General features: G+C 36.2%; 3 protein-coding genes across 3 annotated transcripts in view; 2 read left to right on the plus strand and 1 right to left on the minus strand.

The window, feature by feature from the left end:
* Positions 1-2,393: 2,393 nt before the first annotated feature.
* On the plus strand, positions 2,394-4,662 carry LOC105274283 (uncharacterized). The gene is made up of 4 exons (XM_011317231.1): positions 2,394-2,501; positions 2,912-3,070; positions 3,377-3,547; positions 4,299-4,662. Exons 1-4 carry the CDS (start codon positions 2,448-2,450, stop codon positions 4,464-4,466), a joined length of 552 nt encoding a protein of 183 aa, XP_011315533.1. The 5' UTR covers positions 2,394-2,447; the 3' UTR covers positions 4,467-4,662.
* Positions 4,663-5,778: 1,116 nt separating this feature from the next.
* On the plus strand, positions 5,779-7,194 carry LOC105274284 (uncharacterized). The gene is made up of 4 exons (XM_011317232.1): positions 5,779-5,879; positions 6,369-6,530; positions 6,600-6,770; positions 6,933-7,194. The coding sequence occupies exons 1-4, from the start codon at positions 5,829-5,831 to the stop codon at positions 7,098-7,100; spliced, it is 552 nt and encodes a 183-aa protein (XP_011315534.1). The 5' UTR covers positions 5,779-5,828; the 3' UTR covers positions 7,101-7,194.
* Positions 7,195-7,477: 283 nt separating this feature from the next.
* iav (transient receptor potential cation channel subfamily V iav) overlaps positions 7,478-23,929 on the minus strand; it is a 32,409-nt gene continuing 15,957 nt past the window's right edge. Inside the window, exons 2-15 of the mRNA XM_011317235.1 lie at positions 22,216-22,906; positions 21,344-21,931; positions 20,681-20,906; positions 20,096-20,211; positions 19,774-20,010; positions 18,329-18,480; positions 14,355-14,571; positions 13,415-13,576; positions 12,566-12,763; positions 12,122-12,231; positions 11,546-11,823; positions 10,251-10,553; positions 8,290-8,602; positions 7,478-7,854 (exon numbers count right to left, since the gene is read on the minus strand). Of these exons, the coding sequence (XP_011315537.1) occupies positions 7,686-7,854; positions 8,290-8,602; positions 10,251-10,553; positions 11,546-11,823; positions 12,122-12,231; positions 12,566-12,763; positions 13,415-13,576; positions 14,355-14,571; positions 18,329-18,480; positions 19,774-20,010; positions 20,096-20,211; positions 20,681-20,906; positions 21,344-21,931; positions 22,216-22,446 (3,300 nt within the window). The 5' untranslated portion in view covers positions 22,447-22,906 and the 3' untranslated portion in view covers positions 7,478-7,685. The remainder of the gene's footprint in view (positions 7,855-8,289; positions 8,603-10,250; positions 10,554-11,545; positions 11,824-12,121; positions 12,232-12,565; positions 12,764-13,414; positions 13,577-14,354; positions 14,572-18,328; positions 18,481-19,773; positions 20,011-20,095; positions 20,212-20,680; positions 20,907-21,343; positions 21,932-22,215; positions 22,907-23,929) is intronic.

Here is a 23,929-nt window from a genome sequence, read left to right on the forward strand (position 1 = left end):
GTTGTTGCCTTCACCGAAAAATGAATTACGAGTGTGAAATTTGATTACAAATCACGTAAAAATTTGTTTTTTTTTTCCAAAATTTGATGAAAAAAAAAAGTAGATTGAGTTACCACACAAATTTGGAACACCTTTTATTTCATTGAGATTTATTTATTCAATATTTCCTTCAGCATACCTCGATACGATAATGAACGAAATTTGCAAAAAATTTATAATAACCAATCTTTATTCATTGTTTTTTTAACATAAATAATAAATAAATAATAATTCTCTTTCCATTATTTGATGCAAAAACCCAATGCTACAATAAAGAGACTGAATATGCAATACTTTAATTGTCGAACATTGAAGTCCTCAATATAATAATAATCTAATTAAATAAATTCATCGAATATAAATGCCATTTATTAATTTTCGTCGAGTCCATTATCTCTACAGGCTTCAGTTGATAAATGAAACAATAGACGAATATGTTTATATATATTTCTGATATTGATATGAACCTCTGAATGCTCATTAGTCCATTGTTTATTCATCCATTCGTTTATTTGATTCAGCAGAAAAAATATCTTCATTTGATTGAAAACGATCGAGTAACTGCGTCTTGCAACGAATCACGTTAAACATAAATATATGTACATATAAATATATAATATGTTTACTTATTGCATGAATAACTTGATGGCATTTCCACGTCGCTGCAAAAATCTATAATCCACGGAATGATTGAGGAATAATATGTAATTACGGGTTCAATTACCGAAACTAGAATGCACTTGATTACAACTCCATTTTTTAAATATCGATTAATCTGGAAAATGATGGAGTTTGCAGGAAAATATCAAATGACCTTTTTTGTCGGCAATTAAATCAACTATAAAAAAGTTATTCACCATTTTCTCTCCAATTTGATGATTATCGAGATAAATGGTTAATTAACGAAAAAAGTGATTTCGGCGCATGTAATTTCCACAATTCTCCGTTGATTTCTAGTTAATATCGACTTTTCAACTACTTATGCTGTTTTGTTATTAAAGCGTTGATAAATATGTATTTTCACGGTATTTGGCCGGGAGAGCCTGTAAAAAAATCATAAAATCTAGTCAAGCAAGTCGGGAAAGTAAAAAAATCAAATTTTGTTTATGATATTCCAGAGTGTATTTTTTTCAACTCATTTGATCCTTTTTCATTTTTATTCTTTCAGAGTTTGCCAGCAGGGGATGAGAAAAAGGGCGAGGCTAGCACGCATCGGCCGTGTTCTCTACTCAAAACGTTCCTTCACTTTCTTTTTTTTTACGATTTTTTTTTATTTCATTTTTCTTTCAAGCACCGAGGGATCGCGAGTAATATTCGTTGGTGAAAAGTTCTCGAGTCTCGTGAGTGGAGAATAGCAAAGGGGTTTGAGGGTGAATGGGAAAATTGCCCCACGTTATCGTTGTCGCTCGTACCATTACTATTCCACTGATTTTTTCACGTTTTTTGTCGCTCATTTCTTACACTTTTCCCCGGCTCAATGCGCCATTTTCCTCTACCCGATATCAGTTTTCGATAATTTCGGTTTCAGCAACGCGTAATGACGGAAAACCCGTAAATTTGATTTGAAATAGACAATTTCAGTACAATTGGAATTGCAAATTATATATGACGACTTGATGAAACAGGAGAGAGAATTCAAAGGGATGGAAAATGTGGGTCAAAAAGGAACTACGAGGCACAGAATTATCTTCGGTTTATCAAAGAGCTTCGGCGATTTTTATAGTATTTTCTAGCCTGAGAAAAACTTTTCGCAATATTCATCTCGAATTCTTATTTTCCATTGTAATAATTTCAGTTCATTTGAATGGCAAGATAATTATCGATAAACAATATCTAATTAGAATATTGTAGCTTTGAGAAATTGCAACTTTTATACAATCAGTCAAATAAATATATTTAATTAGTTAAGCAAAATTAATATCAATTCCCGAGAATGATTTTCCCCAAAATGAATAGTCACGGTGAAATATTTTCAGAGTTTTAAGATAATCGCAGTAGGTATTAAAAATTAATTATTTCATGATCATTTTTTTAAATCGACGGTTGACATGAGATTATTATTTGACAATCTTCGCATTAAAAAAATGACGAAAGTCATTAGAAATTATCGCGTAGAAGAAAAAAGTAGTTTTTATCAGTGTTTGTTTAACCAATATAAATACGTCAAGAGAAAAAATAGTTGGCCGATTTACGATGCACCGGACTAAAAAACATTTCAAAAAGAGAAATGCTCTTATCAAACTGAGGCGTTTAAAGATAACTTTACAAAAACATGAGCGAAAACTGATAAAACACAATTACCGAACGTAAACAATTGCAATGGTTCATTACCTGATCATTACCTAGCACAAAGTATAAAAGATCATTGTTTACCGTGAGGTTCCACTTTTTGGAATCACCATCGTAATATGATGAGCAAGCTTCAAGTTTTCCTGTTATTCGTCTGTCTCTGTATAGACTGGGTAAGTCGTTACATTAAAAATCATTTTTCATTAAATTCCAACGATTTTCTCCGATTTTTCTATTAAAAAATAATGCATTAATACTGCAAAAACATTTTCTCTTTAAATTTACTAAAAATCTCCTGCATTATTCTTTTCCAAAAACTAATTACTTCATTTTTTGTTTATTATCGTAGAATTTTAGTTGACGGAATTTTCAATGAATGTTCTATCTCATATTCACAATTTTTTATTTCAGCAATAATGCATTTAATTCCAATATTATTAATGAAAAACAAATTGAAATTTTGTAAAGTAAATTTAAATTCTTGCCCGAACTTTTTTGAATTACTAATTAAATTGAATTAAATAAAGAATTATGAGTGAAAATTAGTTGATGTTGATTCTAAAAGCATTTGGTTATTTTTCAGTCATATGCGGTAAATCATCAGCAATGTGAGATAATACGTGCAGTTGACAGCGATGAACTCTCTGTTTACCTCACGGGATCACAGGTCCAAGCAGGAAGCAGATCAGAATTTTGGTACAGCTCAATCAATTTCCTACAAGACGTCAGCGGTCCTCTCCAGGTTGGTAGTTACTTTGATGTCTCATTAATTTAAACTTTAACGTTCATTAATTTCCATTCTGCACCCGCGGAGTAACCGGTGGGTTTTTGGGCAATATCTGTAAATCTGCAGGAGCTAGCTAGATTTGTGTTACGACATTTTCTGTGGCCGTTACTGCACTCTACAAAAAAGGTCTTAAAGCAAATTTCGCTAGCTGTATTCAATTCCGAGATATGCCCCAAAAAATCGACTACCGAAATAAGCCTATCATTAGTTATTTTGTGGCAGTTCGATAATGATTTCATCTTATTCATTAATTTCATGCAGATGACTTACAAAGTAGAAAAATGGAATGATGCCTTATTTGGAGGAGGAAGTTGGGGTTTTTATACTGACGGTTCAGGTGACATCTGCAGACAACCAGGAAATGACGAACCTGGCTCTTGGGCAAAGTTTATACGAGATCTTTTGGGAGTCTCTAACTGCCCAATCTCAGCGGTGAGTACTCACAATTCAATTATCATCAGTAGCGAAGGAACAAGAAAGTCCATCTTCATCTAAAAATCACACAAATCGAACAAAATACATATTCGTTCTATATAACTTTATTCATCATTGATTAAATAAAGTATAATTTCGTATGTAATTTCGTATGCAGCTGTAGGAACCCAACAGTTTTGTTGGGCCAAGCGAGTACTCGGTAATAATTACCGAAACGCGATTCATGGAGCACGCCATCTTGTTCACATCGTCTGTTTACAATCATCGGCTATATCCGCTTACATTCAATTCAATTATCATTCTCATCATAATGAAGTACATTTTAAAACAATTTTAAATCATTCATAAAAAGTGGAGAATTTAGTGATGGCTTTTGATTTAATTGTTCTGTCTAAATTAATTTTCAAAAGTCATAAGATTAAAAAAAGTAGTTCATCTCCTGGAAGTTGATTGTTCTAATCTGTAATGGAATTGAAACCTTCCCGTGGGGATCGGCATGATACTATACATCGTCTACTTTATTTTTTATATTATTATTAATTTATGATTAACCATGAACGAACCGTCTGTATCGCAGGTCAATTAATGATTCAGTAATAGTGTAATAGTAAAATAGTGAGTGAATCTTGTTCATATCAGCCGAATATACAGCGACCTCATTTTCTATGCATTTTAGAAATTTTTAATTAGCACGCACTTATGATTAAAATTGGTTTTAATTGGGATTTTTTATCCACTTTTTTGACAGGGCGACAAAACACCAGATAGTACTATTCTCAGCACTAATGTCTGCAGAAACATGGTATTCTACTATGGAGTTGATACTAGTAAATATAAGTACCGAGTATTTCTCACTTTAAATGATGCCAGTGGCAGCGAAATACTGAGCGGTCAAGTCGTGCTGCCCATTCGTTAAAAACTGACAATTGGTAGTCCCAAAATTTTACGGCAAAACTCAACACCAGATAATGAGGACATGAATTAATCATAACGATAATTAATTAACAATTATTCATTTAAAGTCCCACTTGACTATGTCGAACGAAAATTTATTTGGCAAATTATTTTGAGTTTCGACTATATGAATAAAATAATTCCGTCTCATCATTGAATTTTATTCTGATGCGGTTATTTTAACCATTCATCCTCTTCATTCTCTCCGAATTTCCAGATAATTCACCAGGAATAGTATATTTTTCGTAAAACGAACTCCAGTAGAAATCGTTTCGTCGTAATAATAAAATGACATCAAACTGTGGAAGAATGCAGAATGAAGAAATGCCCACATGAAGTACCAGTAAAAGTTGATATAATTTGAAAGTGATATAATTTGTTTAACATCTTTGTGAAATATTTTCGTCACGCAACTCGACAGAAGCAACATTATCCATTCATAATCTGAGAACTTGTAGCAAATTCATCCTCAATTCTTTAGAGAGCAATTGTGAAACGTTGAATTCATTTCCACGCATTTTTCATTACAATTTAAATCACTTGGGGATATTTTTACATTAGCGGCTGTCCAAGCCATTCTGCTTCTTTCAGAGATCGATATGAATTCACCGGTGAATTGAGAGTTAATCATTCACCATTCGATGTTTTCCTCTAAGAAAAGAACCGTCAAACGAAATCTCTCGTTGATCTATTCTCATCTCATCATTTATTGATTTTTTAAATATTTTTGTATTTGATAATATAATATAATACGACTAATAAGCACGCAAATTTTTCTAGACCAATAAAAGAGTTGAGAGACATTGGTAAATTGTCAGTAGAAGTGACCTTACTAAAATATAAACAATACTTTGTCGGGTAAACGTAAGAAATAAAAATAAAACGACGATAAAGACTTGACACTTGATAAAGCCTCGTTATCATACGACGGGACGAAAACAAATAATCTATTTCGGGAAATAATTACTGGCTGATTAGTGTCGCATTTTTCAATGCAGAAAATAATTCATTCGCAAAAGTTACAAGAGCAGCACTTCCCTGTGATTTTCGGAGCATCGGAACTTGTCATGTTCTTTTTTGTAAATTGTCAAAATTGTAAACAAAGAAAAATTGGAAGAATGTACTCAATGAAGAAATGTTTGAAGCTTCGAAGTTTGAAGAACATCCTTATCAAACTGAAGCGAGGTCGAGCATATAAAAAAATCACAATACTAGGCGACTGTCCTCAAACGTCTACAACTCAAAAAGCTAATTGCTCTCGCACATAGTATAAAAGTCCTCAGGTTTTTTCAAGTCATCACAATCCAGAAAACTCCATTCAGATATGATGAACACTATCCAACTACTCCTGCTTGTCTGCTTTTGGACAGGGCAGGTAAGTCTCCAAAACCAAATAAATTGTCAAAAAAAGACTGTTGGCTGCAGCTCTAAATTACGCACGTAAATTGTAACACACAAATTAATCGTCAACAAATTGAATAGTGTTTTCAGCAAAATCATGGTGTATGAAAATCGATTCGATAACAATGTCTATAGTTTAATAGCACAAGCACAATACAGTAAATCGCATCAATTGAAGCACAAATATTAATCCGTAAACAAAACATCAATCAATAATTTCATGAATAACGAAAAAGTAAAACCCCCCGTATTCAACCGGTATACATGTTGAATCATTAAGTTGAATCATTAAAGGCGCATATATTGAATTCATGGGTTTAAATCTACATATGTAATTTCATTTAATTTTGTAACGATAAATTTTTTATGAAAACATACTTTCCCAAGGGAGTGAATCCTTGGCGAAACTGATTTATTTTCTCCACGCATGCAACATCCTCCATCACTCGAGTATTTATTCCAGTCAAATGCTGTCAATCACCATCAATGCGAAATAATACGAAGTGTGGATAGTAGTGAAGCCTCTGTCGTGATTCCAAGCAACCCCTGGGTGCAAGGACAAAACAAGGGTGAATTCTGGTACAACTCTGTCAATTGGGTGCAAAAAGGAAATGGCCCTTTTACGGTTAGCAATACTCTCACCTCTAATCTGGTTCATTAATATAATTCTTTAAATTTCTATGACGCGATTTAGATGACTTATAAGGTAGAAAAATGGACTGACGCTTTATTCGGAGGAGGTAGTTGGACTCGTTACACTGAGGGTACAGCAAATCTCTGTCGCGCACCAGGAAATAATGAACCTGGCGCATGGTCAAAGTTTGCACGAGATCTTTTAGGAATGAGTCATTGTCCAGTAGCACCGGTGAGTAATCAATCATTAATCGCCACTTAATTCTGTAACGACAAGATAATTAGGGCTAAGGTAGTGACAGGGATTATGAACATCTTGTGTATATAAATAGTGCAATTATCAAGAAATTAAAAGTGAGAGTGGAACCATTTTTAAACCTATTTTTATCTACAGGGAGTAAAATCAGTCACCCCAGGACTTCTTAGCACTTATCAATGTAGGAATATGGTTTTCTATTACGGAGTTGATACTAATAAATATAAGTACAGAGCTTTCGTTACTGTGAAAGATGCTAGGGGATATGAACTATTGTACGCCCACGTCGTCCTCCCAATACGTTAAACCTATTACAATTTCTGTAATATGTAATAATAATAACTTAGCGATGGTTAAATACATTTGAGAATGACTGCGGAGAAAAAGATGATCTATCGAACCAATTTGATTTTATTTTTTGGAATAAATCCATTGTTTAATGCATTCCATTTGCTTTATTTTGTTCTGCTAATGTTTCAACAATTGATTCGATTCTACTCTTTACGAATAGTTTTGAAGGAGAGAATTAAATTATTGGGATGTTGCAGTAGAATCTACTTCATCGTAATAATGAAATCACTGTGTCCTGCGGAGGAATAGACGATAAAATAACAAAAAAAGCTGATGTAAAGAAAGATGAATGACTTTTCAAAGTTATGATATTTATATTTGTATAAGTGGTTTTATGTCCTACAAATTATTTTCATACAATAATTTGACAGAAAGTAGTGCATTCACAACCGTTTCCGTCTTCCCAGCCATTATTCATTCGTAATCCACGAGTCTTCAACTCGACACCGTCAACTCGGTTTTCAGCGTACAATAGTAAAAAGACAAGTTGATTTTCACACAATTTTCATTAAATTGAAATCAGTGGAGAATATTTTTCCATCAAGGGCTATCCAACCCATTCTCCCGCCATGCTAATAGTGTATTCATATCGCTGATGCCGCGAGTACTCCATGGCTCAAGTGGATCTGTTGGCGATGGTGGCGTTATATTCCCATTTTTCTTACTATTCATTTCATGGACATCGGTTATTACTTCGGATGGTACAACCCTGCAACGAAAGAAAAAACAATAAATAAATGTCTTTCATCGAATAACAGCTATTGAATTGCGCCGTGCGGCCATTTTTATTTAATGAACTGCTTAAATTCTATATTAGTATATTATGCAACACGTGCGTAATATATTTTTTTACTCGTGGGAGGTTTGTAACACGAGCCGAAGGCGAGTTTTACAATCCCACGAGTCGAAAAATATATTACGCACGCGTTTCATACAAAATTTTATGTCATTGCGCCCGGAATCCGCGATTTAACCGAGCGAAGCGAGGTTAGAATCGCGTGATTACGGGCACCGATGGCATAAAAATTATTATACGAATCGATAACCAACCATTAAATATGTTGAATAATGTTATTGTTTAAAGGATTTTGCAATCCGATATGGGAAATTGATGGCCGTTTCATAGATTTTTTATATTCATTACCTGTTCTTGGCGGTTTTGGGGCGACGCTTGTGATTCTTATTGATACGTTGCTCCCCATTCTTCTCATTTTGCCTGGAATCATCCGGATTAGTTTTGTTGTCTGGCGTCTGCTGGAGCTCTAGATATCCATTGACGTGGGGTGGAGTGGGTGGCTTCGTCGAGAGGTGAGAGGGATACGCCTGTTCGTCGGTGGATGAGGAGGATTCTAGGGTAACACCGCGACTTGAACGGCGATGGCGGGCTGATGAGGAGTAACGCAGACTCGCTGAACGAATCCGACGTAGACGGGATTCTGCCCCCAAGAGATTTGAGTCTGAAATTGGAATTATTATTTGTGGAGACGCCGAGAGCTAGGGGTGGTTTTTTATTTTACGGTGAGGTTAGTTCAGGTGGAGCAATCCAGGGAGCATTGACAATGGTGAAAATAGTTACATGGCGAAATATTATTTGCGGAAATATTATTTACAAAAATATTGCTTTGAAAAATCACACAAAATCACATTTGAAATTTATTATAATACACCAAAATGGAACATCTCACAACATTTTTAAATATTTGATGTAATATCATTATTGACTATCATCAATTAGTATTTACAGTAATTGTTCTTTATCTATTGATTAATATGTGAGAAGTAAACCTTTAAATGTGATAAATTTTTAAAAATGCAGAAATTATGGTAATAGTATATTAAAGCTACTTCTATTTCCAACTTTTTCAGTTTCATGATTTTTTAAAATTTGAGGTATATCCTACAGTAAATAGACATCGTTGGGGTCCGAACTGAGCGGGTATGAATGAATTTAACCTCTTTGAGTCATCAAACTTTTCGGTGGATACTCATGTAGGTGCGCGGGTACCCCTTCCTTCACTTTTCCTCCCAAAAGCAGTTAATAATATTGCGAGACATTTACAAAAATTTAAAGCATGGTGAGGCACTTTTGAAAAAGTTACAAGCCTCACCAGCATTTAGCATGACCCAGGGTTCGCGACGGGTACTCGCGACTCCTATGAACCCCACAAAAAGTCGACTTGGACTGGTCTACTCCCTCCAGGTATATACCTAATCGAGAAAGTAAAAATATCTTCATAAAGTTCACAGTCAACTTATACAATGTAACTAAGGGCGGAATTCGCAAACAATTCTCGTGTTAAGAGGAAAAAATTTAACCGCATTGAGGGGGTAGTTGTGTCGTGTATATTATACGCGACAACATCGCCTGTGACGTCACACCGATAAAACGTCCACTTGGCCTATCTTCATTGAGTGCGGCGCAATGTTATCTTTTCCTTTCTTTCGATAATTATTAAGATGAGAAAAATTGAAAATTAGATGAAGTAGTTCTATTATACAATTACCGAAATAATGATAAAATATGATAACCGTGAGAATAATTATTTTTTATACGAAAATGTTGTCCTTTAAGATTGTAATGCACATTAATTCATTAAATTCAGTTCAATTGCGAATGAAATTAATTAAAAGTTTGTTGGAAAATTTCAAACTCAGTTCAACGAAATCCTCATACAGTAGGTCGACAATTGGTCGACCAACTCGCGGCCTCCGGTCAGCGTTCAGATGGTACTTCTCAAAATTATCTAGGTCATGAAATCAATTATTGAAATCGTTGAAAATTTCAAAAACTAAGGGAGAGGGCATTTATGTCCGAGAAGCAGTTCTATATAAAAAAAAGGATCAATATCTGGAAGAATGAATTTTCATTTTCAATGTTCATCAAATTTTTCCAATAAAAATTCGATATGTTCCAGATATTTTTGAATATATTCTTTGCGATGTTAATTTTTTCATGTATTTTTCATTCCACAATTCCCATGAAGATGATATCATAAATATTACAGATACGGTGATGATTTAAAAATGCATTGTGGTTTTCCGGATTGTTTAATGAAACGGAGAGGACGATTTTTTTTTGGAGAGTAAATTTTGTTATACACTTACTGCCACATATGTCATTGTCGCTGGATTCAGCCATGTACTTCCTCTCCTTGGTCTCCAGCTGGTTATTGTCCCCTGGGGCGATAAAATTACCGAGGCCGAAAGTCTCAAGTATTTGCGAATCAATGGCCACCCTGGGCTCACTGGCGATTCTCGCCTCTTCAGCCATTTTGAGCAGTTGCTCCTTGTGTGAGTCCGGGGACTCCGAGGCAATCACCAGGTTCAACAGAGGATCCAGTTTTTCACACTTTTCTTTATTTGAATTAATTACAGGCCTAACAATATCCTCCGCTATTGGTTTTTCAACTACAACAGAATAAAATAGAAAAATCACTTGATGTCACTTGACAAAGATGATAATCTCAAAATTATCTTTCTGCTTTTATTATAACTAATTTTTCGTCCTATCGTTTACCTTCTCAGGATTTCACCATTGGCTATATATTCCTTATACATTCAAGTCCATTAAATATAATTAGTCAGACCTTGAGACGCTGGACTAACCTACCATAAAAAAAAAACATTTACCCGCGACCGATTGTGAGTGATATAATTATGATTACCTTAGAAGGCAGACACGGGCATATTATCAGTCATTACATGAATTATCGATAACATCATCCATTCAGATTTCTATATTTGAATTTGACAACTATCCAGAAATTCCCACACCTTTCCAGACAGATTATCCCCAAATTAGTGCATTATCATGATAAATAATCAATTGCGTTCTGAATAAACAATGTCACTAATTAAATACAACTCCACAAAATAGTAACGATTCCTTAAAATTTCAATCGCCGAGACATCTGGATTTTCAATTATATGGGTTTAAATTCAAATTTAATTAAAAACGGTCACTGAATTTCTCATTGTCTTGAGAATTCGAGAAAAAACGGCCTTTCATGTTCAGTGCATGGTAATTAATTTTTTCAATGAAAGCTCAAATTTTCATGCCCATCCTGAAAATAAATATGACAGAATTAAATTCTTAATGGATGATTATTTTTAACTGTTAACCTTTTTCCAGTGCCGCCGGGCTCTAAAAATGGAGAATCACCAGATTATTTAAAAAATGAACTGATTCGTTAACACAGAGTTCACCAAAAAATCCATGTGACTGTGGTTGCTCCAATTTTCTAGTTTATTCCCAGAACTTTCAAGTGTAGTGCGATAGTAACTTCGAAATGTGTGATAACCGACTGGGAATTTATCATAGGCGATAACGACAGATGACCTGGTATCTCAGGATTTATCCCTTTAAAAATAAGAAAGTACGTAGTAAATGGCGAATGTACCTTTAGCAACAGCTGCCTGGCCCTCGATTCTATGATTTGTATCACAAGACTGCACTTGAGTATTGGTTTGATTTGTAGTTGTTGAGGTGGACGTTGGTAGTTTGGCCTGTTGTGCCTTTGCTTTTGATGCAGCATCTGTAGTTGGTATTCCCTCGGTAGCACTGGCCAGGTCAATGTCGTGGGCAAAGGCCATTACATCTAGTGCTGCTGTGAGAGCATCACCAAAGCCACCGGTCACGCCCGCTGACGCTGAGATTTCTGGCTCAGCCATGTGAGGACTGAATACAAAAAACACCAAATAAAACACATGGTAAATCAAGACACTCGATAAGTGTTTGAGTCGTTGTACACCAGGAAATATAAATCAAACTTGTTCAACCCCTCGTTACAGTTTTACGCCATTATCTCGCGAACCAATCTACTGAAAATAACTTAATTGTAGCTTTGAAAAGAGGAAATCTTCCTGTCTGTTGAACAACAATCTAGCCCAGCTCTGCTCCACGGATAATCGCATTTTTGATCAGGATATCATTTTTTAAAGCTTATCATTTTTTCACAGAACAATGAAATGGATACCTTCGCCTCACTGGAGTAGAAATGGACGCTCTGCCCCACATAATGCACCTGAGTTCCTCCCCACTCATTCCCCTCTTCTTCAATTCTGCTATTGTGACTTTGCCAACTCTCTGTAAAACGAAAAACAAGTGGGTAATTGCATATTCCGGCTGGTTGTATTATTGTTTGTACCGGTGAATTTGCAAAATTTGCTATCCAAATGAATATCACTCTGGCTGTTAGATATATTTTTTTTTCTTTTCCCATGATTCGAGTAATTTCTGAAAGTTGGTGAAAACCTCTTCTCCCCCAGAGGTAAAAACAAATAGAAAACTAATAAACACCAGTGATATAATGAAACAACTTGCCAACCATGGAAATATGAAATGAACTGGAAAGTCATTGGGGGAATTGTGCCAGTGAGTAAAGGTCACTTAGACTCAAGTACGTTAACTATAGCTATACCTTCCAATTAGCGACAGCACCTTTTCTCTGTCTTGCCCTAGTCTTGGATTTGCTCTTTATCACCATGACACCTCGTTGCTCGGAGGCTGGATTATTCGGGTCATCGCCCGGACCCAACTTTATGCTGTACTCTTGAAGATAATTGTGGGCGTCTTTCTGCGATACTGCGCGCTCCAGTGATACCACTATTTTCGCCCACTTGAGAGCACCGTGAAAGCAAAAGAAATTCGGTGAAATGAGCTCATTAACATTTTTCCAATTGATTCATCACCTTTGAGAACGTCAAGTCGATTATCTCAAAGGGTTGTCTTCGAAACACTAATCATGCACGCAAAAATAGTTACGCTCGATATCATTGTAAATAGTCATAATATCAACGTAATTTATGATTTCATTTTTAATTACGCGCAAGTTACGCTCAAAATAATTGAAAATTACTGTAATCCAACCGGAATTTACAGCAGTTGAAGCTGAAGCGAAAATTACACTCAACATAATTGTCAATTACGATAATCTAAAGATAATTTACCGTAATTATTCCGTAATTAGAAACTCCAAGGCTTATTAGCGTTGATGTAATTGCAATTAATGTCCAAGAAATAGTACATTGGGTTCATTATGATCATCAATTACGTTGATAGTCATCGTGACTTGCTTTTAACATCCCCGCAAATTACGATTACATAAACGTATAGTTAATGACTGCCGGACAAATAAGTTTTAGAATAACTAGTAACGAATTAGTTGCGATATTTGAAAATAAAATTATTAATGACACGTCACTATGTGCACTTGGTATTTGCCATTTTTTCGCGGAATGGAATTGTTTATATTTATTGTATTGCGTACTTGTTTCACGAATTCCTTCTCACTTTGCTCGATTACGTGCGCATATGTGTTACCCATCATGGCTATCAACATGTTGAGGAGAAGAATGGGCACAAGAACCATAAATATTGCGAACACAGTTTTGCTCAAATTCGGGTAGGCCGTATCACTCAAATCGCCATACTGAAAAAAAAAACAGATAGAGCCATTTATTTTCACTCACCTCGGGGTAATGGATTTATTTTTCTATGTGAACTCACTAGAAGTACCAGACGAATCCAGTAATCGGGTGATATTTCGAGCAGACGGGCGATATTTCAACCACGTCGTCGACTTATGACCCGATCGAAAACGCCCAGGATGTCTGATAAAAAAAAATTTTTTTTTTTCCACCCACCACCACTACCTCCACGTATATTACTACCAAAGTTTCATCCAAGTTGTGTGATCCGAAAGTTTGCAAATTCAACGGTATCAATTCGTGATTTGTTCTTGTCAATGTGTGCGGAGTGTCAATGTGAAATTTTCCAATTAAATCGGGGAAAAGTTTGTTTCAGGTTGGAGCACAGGAAAAACCACTTAAAGTATTTAAATTTTTCATGTACCACTATGGCGATGGTTTTGGGAAGCAATAATTTCATCAATCCTTGATTGAGGATAACATATTTTGGGAAAAAATCATTTTCAGATTTGTCAGATTTTCACAGTAGATCCTAATTATCCACAAGCAAGATAAATAACGCTTACATAAATATTAATATGAAACATAAATATTTAATGCATAGATAACGCAGAAATTAAAAAATAGATCCAATTATAGCTGCATCGATAAAAATTAAGAAGATCGAACTGTAAAATAATTAACTACATGTAATATTGATCCAAACATTTGTAAATAATCAGTTAATACATAAATAAATAAACGGCCTATATATTTACCATTGATTTAAAATCAACTCACGCTGTAATCCCCCAGGGTGATTTGAAACAAAGCCATCCAGGTGGAGTGATATGAGTGGTAGAGGCTGGATTGAACCCTGGGAAAGCCCTTGTAGAGAAAATGGAAGGACTGGGAGAATCCAAACAGAACAACCATGTAGATGATGCCGAAGGTGAGCATGTCTCCAGTTATCATGCTGTAAACCATTGTGACGAAGGGCCCTGTAAGCCTCACCGCCCTGAAACAGATAAGCCATTGTACCCCCAGCCTCAACCTTCCACTACCAATCACTGAAAAAAAATATTGGGGGATTCCCCGCGTTAATCGGTTTATATATATATGGTATATATGCGTGGCGGTTATTCGGACTGAACACTGACAAAATAATTGATTTAATATTCGTTAAAAGTTACTGAATCATTAATTGACCTGAAAAAGAGATTATTCGCTCATGATTAATTATGATTTGGAATAATATAAGAAATAAAGTAGACTATGTATGATATGGTACCGATCCTCACGAGAAGGATTAGATTCCATTACAGATTAGAAGAATCAAATTCTAGGACATGAAACAATTTTGAAACAAAGTCATGGCTTTTGACAATTCATTCAGGCAAAACAATCAAACCAAAAGGCATTACTAAAACCTTCATTTTGGAATGATTGAAAATCAGTTCAAAACGCACTTCATTCTGATACGAACGGTAATTGCATTGAATGCAAGCGGATGTGGCGGATATAGGATGATTTTGAACAGATGATATGAACAAGATGGCGTGTTCCATGAATGGAGATTCGGTAATTATTACTGAATACTCGGTTGCCTCAATACTACTAATACTAATACTATTACTCAATACTAATACTACTACTCAATACTAATACTTTAATCAATCAACAATATTGTTACTCAACTCCAACGAATATCTATTTAATGCAACCAGATAAAAGAAAATGGTTCGTCATAATTGATTGGATAATCAACCGAATTTTTCTATCAGTGAAATTTGAATAAAATTTCCTCCAGTAGAGAATACCTTGTAATCAACTAGTGACTGAAATGATCATTTCAAATTGCTGATAAATCGTTGATAAATGAACTTCGATACTTCATTAGACCAAAATAACCTGCAACTCATTACTGTCATTATCAGCATTGGGTATCGTCTGGAGCTGTTCTGAAATGCCGTGGAATCAATGGCCAATCAAAATTCATCCCCTCAACCCCATTACCCAACACACATACTCTAATCTACCTTTGTACCTCCTTCTCCCTCACTATCCAAATACCGAAATTACACGCATGTAATGTACACCCTTGTGTATGAATACCATGCATTTATGTCAAACGAGATTCACATCGGGGTAGTACATATATCGGTGGGCGGTGTTACACAAATACACATAGTGAACGCTCACGATTTATGTTAAATGTCCAAATGCAACGCGTTGTGTTGATTAATAACGTGCTGCACGATGGGTGGACGAGGGGAGGAGGATGGTCATACTGATTTTATCGTCAAATTCAATTTACATCGTGATATCCGGTTGGTGGTTTTATCGGGAATGATGCGGAATGCATGACTACATTTCTTCTGGGGAGGGTTTAATTATTATTGATTGGAGAGGGGTAGGGGGGAGGAGGGGGTTCAATGCTTTGAGTTGTATCTGGAGTTCGATTTACCCGTCGACATGTCATTCCCGCTCTCGGTATCCGCAATAATTACGATTTTTCCACAAAAATTCGACAAATGTATTATTATTTTTAGTATTTCAGTTATAATTGTAAATATAATTGAATTGGTAATGTAGTTTCAGTAAAAAACACAATTTTTGGTGGGTAAAATAGGGTGATTTGTATTTAAAAAATTGTGTTATAATTGGGATTGTAGTGACTGTGAAAATTTTCGGGGAGAAAATTCCCAAAAAAAATAGTAATTATATTGTAAGTTTCTAGTAATCGAAGTGATAACAAACGATAACAATTTTTGGAAAAAAAAATACCAAAAAATATTGAGATTGTTACAAAGAAAATGTAGAAAATTCTGCAAAATTATTGTAATTTCGCATAAGAATATAAATAAATAAGTGGTTTTGTGTCCCATGCACCTAAATTAATTAACGAATTAATGAATGCACTCGAATGCAACAGCGACCACGATAAAGTCATGAGCAATTGACATGAATGCTCCTGACACAAACATGACAGGCAGAAACAGATTGACTGATCATTCAGTTTGACATGATTCTCGGGAATTCAACGTAAGTGAGATGATGGGAAAGTCAGGATTATTATCTTCGAATGGGTACAAATCTGATGATGATGAAGAGTCATCGATTAATAATTCACTCAATCTGCCAACGAGCCATGTGGCGTCAATCGGTACTCGTAACTCCAGTGTCCTTCCCCTCTCCTGTCTCTCGATTCTCCTCAACAATTTGAATTACGTCCGATTGTTTCTCCGGGGTAGGGGCAGCATGATTAATGCCATGATTTTCCAATCAAATGGATCTTTGATCGCATTCATGTACTCCACTTCACCGGAATATTATCTCACCCAGCGAGAAAATAATACCACGAAAAACCCATCAAGTTGTTGCCGATCTGCAAAAAATCCTTGAATAATCAGAATTCTCTAATTTAATTTGATTATTCTGACAAAAAAAAAATCAAAATCGTCAATTCAACGAAAATGTAATTAACAAAATAATAATCTCATAATTATAGCATTCAATGGAACAAATATCTGCATCCCCCATTTATCAATTTTTTCAACTCCAAAGATTTTTTTAGTCACATCTGTTGCCTGGAATGACGTGAAAGTACCGGGACGACAGTTGGATGGCATTTTGAAGAATACGCGGTTGAACAGGAGGAAGATGAATAGCTGTGACATTCACCCACACGCACCCATCGCAAGTAACACCAGGGGATCTGTTCACGTGATTGGCATATCAAATCACAAAGTCAAGTTCTCGTGGAAAATTTCTCCATCCGCCGATAAGTTTCCAATAAGTCCGCCAATACCCTCTCTTCTCCGAACCAACTTTCCATTTCAATATCGAGCCATCGTCCCAGAAAAGGGAAAAAAAAGGATTATCGAGATTTTCCAATAGGTCTATCAACCCGAGAAGAAAATTGAGTCCTTCGATATAACAGAGTGATGATGATTGAGCCGATGGAATCGCTTGTTCTGAATTATCTCCTTTAAAACACGTGTTCAAACGCGGTCATCGCGATAATCGCGAGAGCCTAGGAGAATGAAGCGATGGTAATGATCTCATTAGTGAACCAGGAAAATATTCGATTTCAAATCCACTAATTATGCCGATTTTCGTTAATTATTTGTCGAGATAATTGGAGAAATAGTTTGCAACTGGAAAAACTTTTTTTGGTAAAACTCTGGGCTTCGGTGGATGGGAGGTAATTTTATTGTGTTTTTTACCGATTTGTTGTCTTCGAACGGAAGCTTTTGAAAAAGGAATATTCTTTCATTTTGGCATCGGTCTGGGTAGTTTTATTGGCCGAGCATGTTGACCGATAAATAAAAAATATCAGATTAAAATCTGAGTATATCTGAGTTAAAATCCACGTGACTCCAAATTTATAAATTTATTTATAATTACTAGTTCAGTTATCTTCCTCATAGAGGTTCGATAAGTAAAGTGCTTAAGCTCAGTGCTTCCACTTAGTATTCTACTTTCAATAGAATTTTGGTGCTTTAAAACCGATTGATAAATAAGGTAAGATAAGATATAAAGTTTATTGTTTAGGATTGTCAACAATAATAGTGAAGATAAGATAGATAAACTGTGAAGAAATAGTACAGAAAGCAAAAAAAAAATCTAAATGTATTGACTGTTTTTGATTGCACTTGATTTTAAGCTCATGCAATTGAAAGTTCAATTGCCTTGATGACTGAAAATGCAGGAAAGGAGGAAATTTCAAACATTGCTTTGCAAAATATTGAGAATTCGTTGAAAATTCTCACCCAGCGAAGAACATAAGTAGAAACCATGAGCCAGGTACAGCCACCACGAGAATGGCATCCTCAGCGTGTCGATTACCAGCTAAACGACACGGTATACAAGCCAGGATAAGTAGATTGCTGATTACAAATATAAACTTGGCTGGTTCGTGTGTCTGGAACAGAGTAACAACACCGGTAAATATAATAAAACTGAGGACACCGATGAAAGGGCATTACTCAAGACTTCATGTTTGCCAACTTTGCGTGTGGAGATGAGTGTTTTCTTCCTAGTAGTCAATTGTACAATTTGAATTACGAGTGAAGTAACACTAGTGCATCGACATGACCTCTACCTCCGTCGTTAATCCCCGATCAGTTATTTAGTCTTCTTTTCCCCTGCACTCTGTTTTTATTGCAAAACCACTTGATTCCCTGGCAAATTGATCGGTCGAGAAGGATTCGCTTGGTTGAAGCGATTGATCGTACAATTTTTATAGCTTCCGTCGAAGAAGTGAATTCCACTAGATCCCCATTCCACCGAAAAATACATAAAATACATTCGTCCACGATTTTAACGCGATATTTTTGGAAAGTACCCTTTGAGCTTTGGATGGGGAATATTCGGACTTTTGAAAGTGTTTGTTTGACCGGTCGGAAGGTATTCACTGCAGACTTCTCGAAATGTTGATTTGAGTTCTCAAAGCTGTGCCGTGGGACTGTGAGACTGTGAGTTCAGCTTGACCTCTTTATTTTTGTCGAGTTGAGCTTTAGAGTCTCAAGTTAATTTATAAAAGTTCCAGCATGAAACTTTCAAAATTCGTAGGGTAGGACTTGAAAAACTGGTTAATTCCAAATATTGAAAAATCTTGAGATGACTTCAAAATCCTCAATTGAGACTGACCTTTCAATTTCTGACTTGAAAAAATCTCAACTCAAAACTACAAGCCCCACAGAAAAGTTGGATTTTCTCAGGCGGCAACAAAAAAAAAACTGGCTTCAAGATTTAAAATGAAAATCAAATGACAAACCGGGAATTATATCATAATTTATTCAAATCCTAACGATTTGTTCATTTATCATTATAAATTATTCATCATTTAAAGTCTAAACTTTATTTTTATTTTCTTACTGGAAATTCATATTAGAGACTTTTCAGTAACGAAAATGAACTGAATTTAATTCTCATGTGTTCCAAATATTAAAAATAGATCTCCTCATGTGAGATAATTCCACAAACGAAAAAAATATAAAAAATATGCTTTCCTCCCTCTTCCTTCGCTGCCCATACTGAAAGGAAAAAAAACAGAGAAAAGAGTATAGAACAGAAAGCAATCCATACGATGGCTTTAATTCCAAACTATTTTGCAATGAAAAAATGCTAATAAAGAATTACTAGATATCTTATAGAAAGAATATGTATATTTTTCCGTCAGGGAGAATAAATCCGTGTTAAAATCTAGCCTCACCAATTGTTTGAGAAACGATATCGGCCCGATGTTGACAATTTCACCCCCCAACTGCAGAAGAATATATCCAACAACACCGAGTACAGTGACACACTCGGCAATTGTCCTGCCAACATCCGTCAACTCCTCTGGCCACGCCATCAATTCAGCATCCATCTCAGCTGGACGTTGATATACAGCGAGTGACAGAGTTGTCAGATGAAATACGAGAATGATAAGACGCTTGAGAAACTGCAACTTTTGTCAGAGTCATCGAACCACTGAGTTAACTCAGTGTAATTTCGTGGTATTATGCCTGAGCTCTTCATATTGATCGACTTACTCTAGCAAAGGTCTTCCATTTTTCCTCCAGAAGACGCTGAATAATACCACCGTCCAGCATGTCCAAGTGCTCCTCCTTGGTGCCATTCAGGATAATGAATAGCGCTGAATTCCAATCTGAAAAAAAAACCGGAAAATCCATCAGCTGCAATTGACGACAACCTGATACCACTGACAAAACGTATCCATTCAGTCAAATGACGTAAAAATGGAGAGAGCCGGATGAATTTAATCGATCCAATTTGTCGAATTTAATTAAATTCTTAATCCCCAAACTCTGGACTTTATGAAACAGTAATCGGATTTTCCCAATCAGATAGTTGAGGGAGATGGGGGATAAATCCACGAAGAAATTCCCAGGACTGTGCATTATTAGCAGACGCACTGAGCCCTAATTAGTCCTCAAAGTCCTCAGATTATCTTCATTGTCAGAGGCGGAAACATTCACCATTGCTCTGACTTTGATAAATGTACGTGCAAAGCATGAATGAACGTGCCAAAACGATCCAAAGGGGATCGACAAGTGAAATAAAAAAAATGAGAATAAAGAAAAAGATAGAGTGAAATATTCGGAAAGTGAAATTACTCGTTCTGCCATCAGGGAGAAGTGTATCCAGTGCATTGAGCGGATACGCAGAGCACGTGATGTTGCTGTATCTCCAAAACTCGCGTGCAGATAGCTCTAGCATTTCACGGAATACCTCGGCACGTCCTAGCTGACAGGCGAGTGTTAGCGGCGTAAATCCAGCATTGTTGGCGATTCCATTTCGTGCTGGAAATTTTGGATGACGCAGGGCATATCCGAACATGTCCTGTCACCATCAACGTCATCCATTTTCGATTTTTCAGTATCAATAAAGAAAAAAATATCAACTCCATTTTCATCGACACTCTCGATTAAAAGCACATGTGCACCTATGGATTTTCACATTTGCTGGTATATCGAAAAAACGACGGAAGTGACGTGAATGGAGGGCTTGACGATACTGGAAACCTGGCAAAAATTCCCATTTCAAACACATCAATTAACTCCATTGATCTTCTAAAAATCCCCAGCTTGACCCTCCATTCACGTCAAGACTTCGCGTTATTCTAACGGATGGTCAGGTTCGATTTTCCATTAGATTCATTTGATCTATCATTTGTATTAATGAAAAATATCGATTTACGTTGACAAAACGACTCAAAAGATGAATGATTTAATGATATAATTCATTCAATCGACCCAATTGACTCCAAAAGAACTCACCAGTTTGTCCCCAACAACGACCATATGAAGGATCATGTTCCCAAATGAATCCTGATCGTCCGGATCAGCACCGGAGTCAAGAAGAAGATTGTAAACACTCTCATTAGCACAGCAAGCTGCCCAGGCAAGTGGATACTCGCCGAGATAAGCGAGTCCTTCGTAATCGGTGCTTCTGACTGGTGTGTTGCCCTGCTGATCTTTGGGAAGGAAGAAGCTACCGATAGCTCTCTGCGATACAATAGCACCGGCTTCGACGAGATCCTGTACTAGTTCGTTATTGTTGTATGCAATGGCCAGATGAAGAGCACCAGCACCGAGATACTCCTCACCCTCGACAACATCAATTGCCAACCTTGGAAAGGACTTCAGAAGAATTCGCGCTATTCTCGTGTGACTCCTTGTATCGCATATTATGAGGACGTGCAGGAGGGTCTCGCCGAGGGATCCTCTGTACTGCATCTGCCAGCAGGCTTCGTGATCGTTCCATTGGGCCAGTGGGTCAAAACGGCTCAGGGATGCCTCGATGGGAAGAACTACTTGCTCGATATCCCGGAATTTCCAGCGCAGGTACTCTGCTCGGTTGATCACCTACGGACAATGATTAATCCGTATTTTTATCAATTTTCTAACCGTTTTTTGGTAAACACTTTCCAAGAATTTCTCTACCAGACCATGCTAAGCTCATCATAATGCTGAATTATCAAATTTTTTTTGAAAACTTCCTCTCATATTTACTTGGCCAACGTTCAGAATGCTATGTATAGTCTTCGTCAAGGTACACGATCTAGATTAACTAAGAAATCTAACTTTCATTCGTCAAATGACAATGAAGGCTTTTGGGATGAGACTTGTGGATATGATGTGGTAATCACCTGTCCCTTGCCATCGGCGTACATCAGGATGCCGAACTGTTCTTTGATCAGTCTCTCCACTGCTGACTGTCCACCTCGGTTGTAAGCGTCGATTAATTCACCTCCTTTCTTATAGTTCGCTAGACGATAAAGCAAGCATTGATCCTCGTCGCTGGCCTGGCTGATGACGCGGTCGAGGATCGAACCAGCGTTCACCTGACTGTCACGTGGACGACAGCTGCAGGCACCCATTCAGGAAGTTGGAGGTGCTGATGGTATTGGAAAGATTTCCAGCATCTCTCAATCCGTCGATTTGGGTCGGACTGTTGTTGCGATCAGGATTCACACATTTCTGATCGATTCGTTGTGATTGCTTGCAACAGATTCATATGCTGAACTGAATTGATCATTGATCTATGGAATTCTGCTGTTGAGACAGCCCTGCTTGCTGATCTGATGACTTATGGCAATGATCGGTGGTCAAAACTGATGGAAGGATCTCCTGATGAACTCATTATTGATGCGGTTGGGAACGATTCTTCATCGGATGTCATTGGTGATGATGACAATGACACACATAAATTCACACAATTTAGGAATACACTCACAGTTAATGATAGTAAATGGTCCACGTAAATGGTCCAGGTGCCCTGGGCAAAGGGCAACGCCGCACTGTCGGTGGATTCCGGAAATTCTGAAGGTCTAGTATCGTCTAAACACAAAGAAGTCCTGCTGCGCTATAGCAACCGTCTTCGCAATCTATAAACGGTGCCTGGTGCAACCGAGTACCAGAGGGTCACTGGGTGACGGCTAAATTCACGGTGCATGTGATGCTCTTGACTTTTGTCGTAATTCCAAACGATTTTTTTTTACGAATCGTGTATATTTTAGATTATGAAGATCAATCATAATAAGAGAATCAGATCATCGAATTTAAATTGAAAAAAAATCATCCAACTGCGAAATCAACCATTACAGTCATTAATTTATCACTAATGATGAAAATCTAATGATTTGTTTTTATTACATATTATCTAAATCACAATAATAAATTTTGAAGAATAATAAATTATCACGATTGCAATTGAATTAGAAAAAAAATTAATCATCTATTTGTATTTTCCATTTCTATTATTTTTCATGATTTTTTTATGGGCAAATAAAAATTACTCAAGTCATATTGACAAAGAGAACATTATTGGCAATCTGTTTTAAGCAAGGAATAAACAGTAATAACAGTAATTGGAAAATTAGAAGATAGTAGAAAATTGTCTTTGTATACGAATGAATCACAAGAGAATGGAAGAAAAATCCTGGTCTTAAAAATAATTGTTAAATAATCACTAGAATTATAGATAATTTATAATTACAGTGTAAATTGCTTTCGACGATTCAAGCAGCTCATGAGTAATGAATATTTTGTCACGTGCAGTTTATCTAAGCAGTAACAATTGTGTAAAGTCAACAGTCGGTTATGTGAGCACATATTCCGGGAATAACATAAAAGAGTGTTTCGAAGACAGCTGGTGATATCGTCACGCCGATAAATTAGTCTTGTTATTCTGATTCAGGTGATTCATTCGAGGAAATATTTACTGAAAAAAAAATTTGGTGATTCATTGTAGAACTTTTAGCGACAGTTTGCGGTTTTTGTTTGTTTTGAATATTTTACCAGCTCTCTGTACAGCAATTTAAATTGTTGACGCGGCACTTCATCTTCTTTAACTATCGAGTG

This window comes from Fopius arisanus, unplaced genomic scaffold (genome assembly GCF_000806365.1).
Source record: "Fopius arisanus strain USDA-PBARC FA_bdor unplaced genomic scaffold, ASM80636v1 scaffold00010, whole genome shotgun sequence".
In the NCBI taxonomy this organism is placed as follows: domain Eukaryota; kingdom Metazoa; phylum Arthropoda; class Insecta; order Hymenoptera; family Braconidae; genus Fopius; species Fopius arisanus.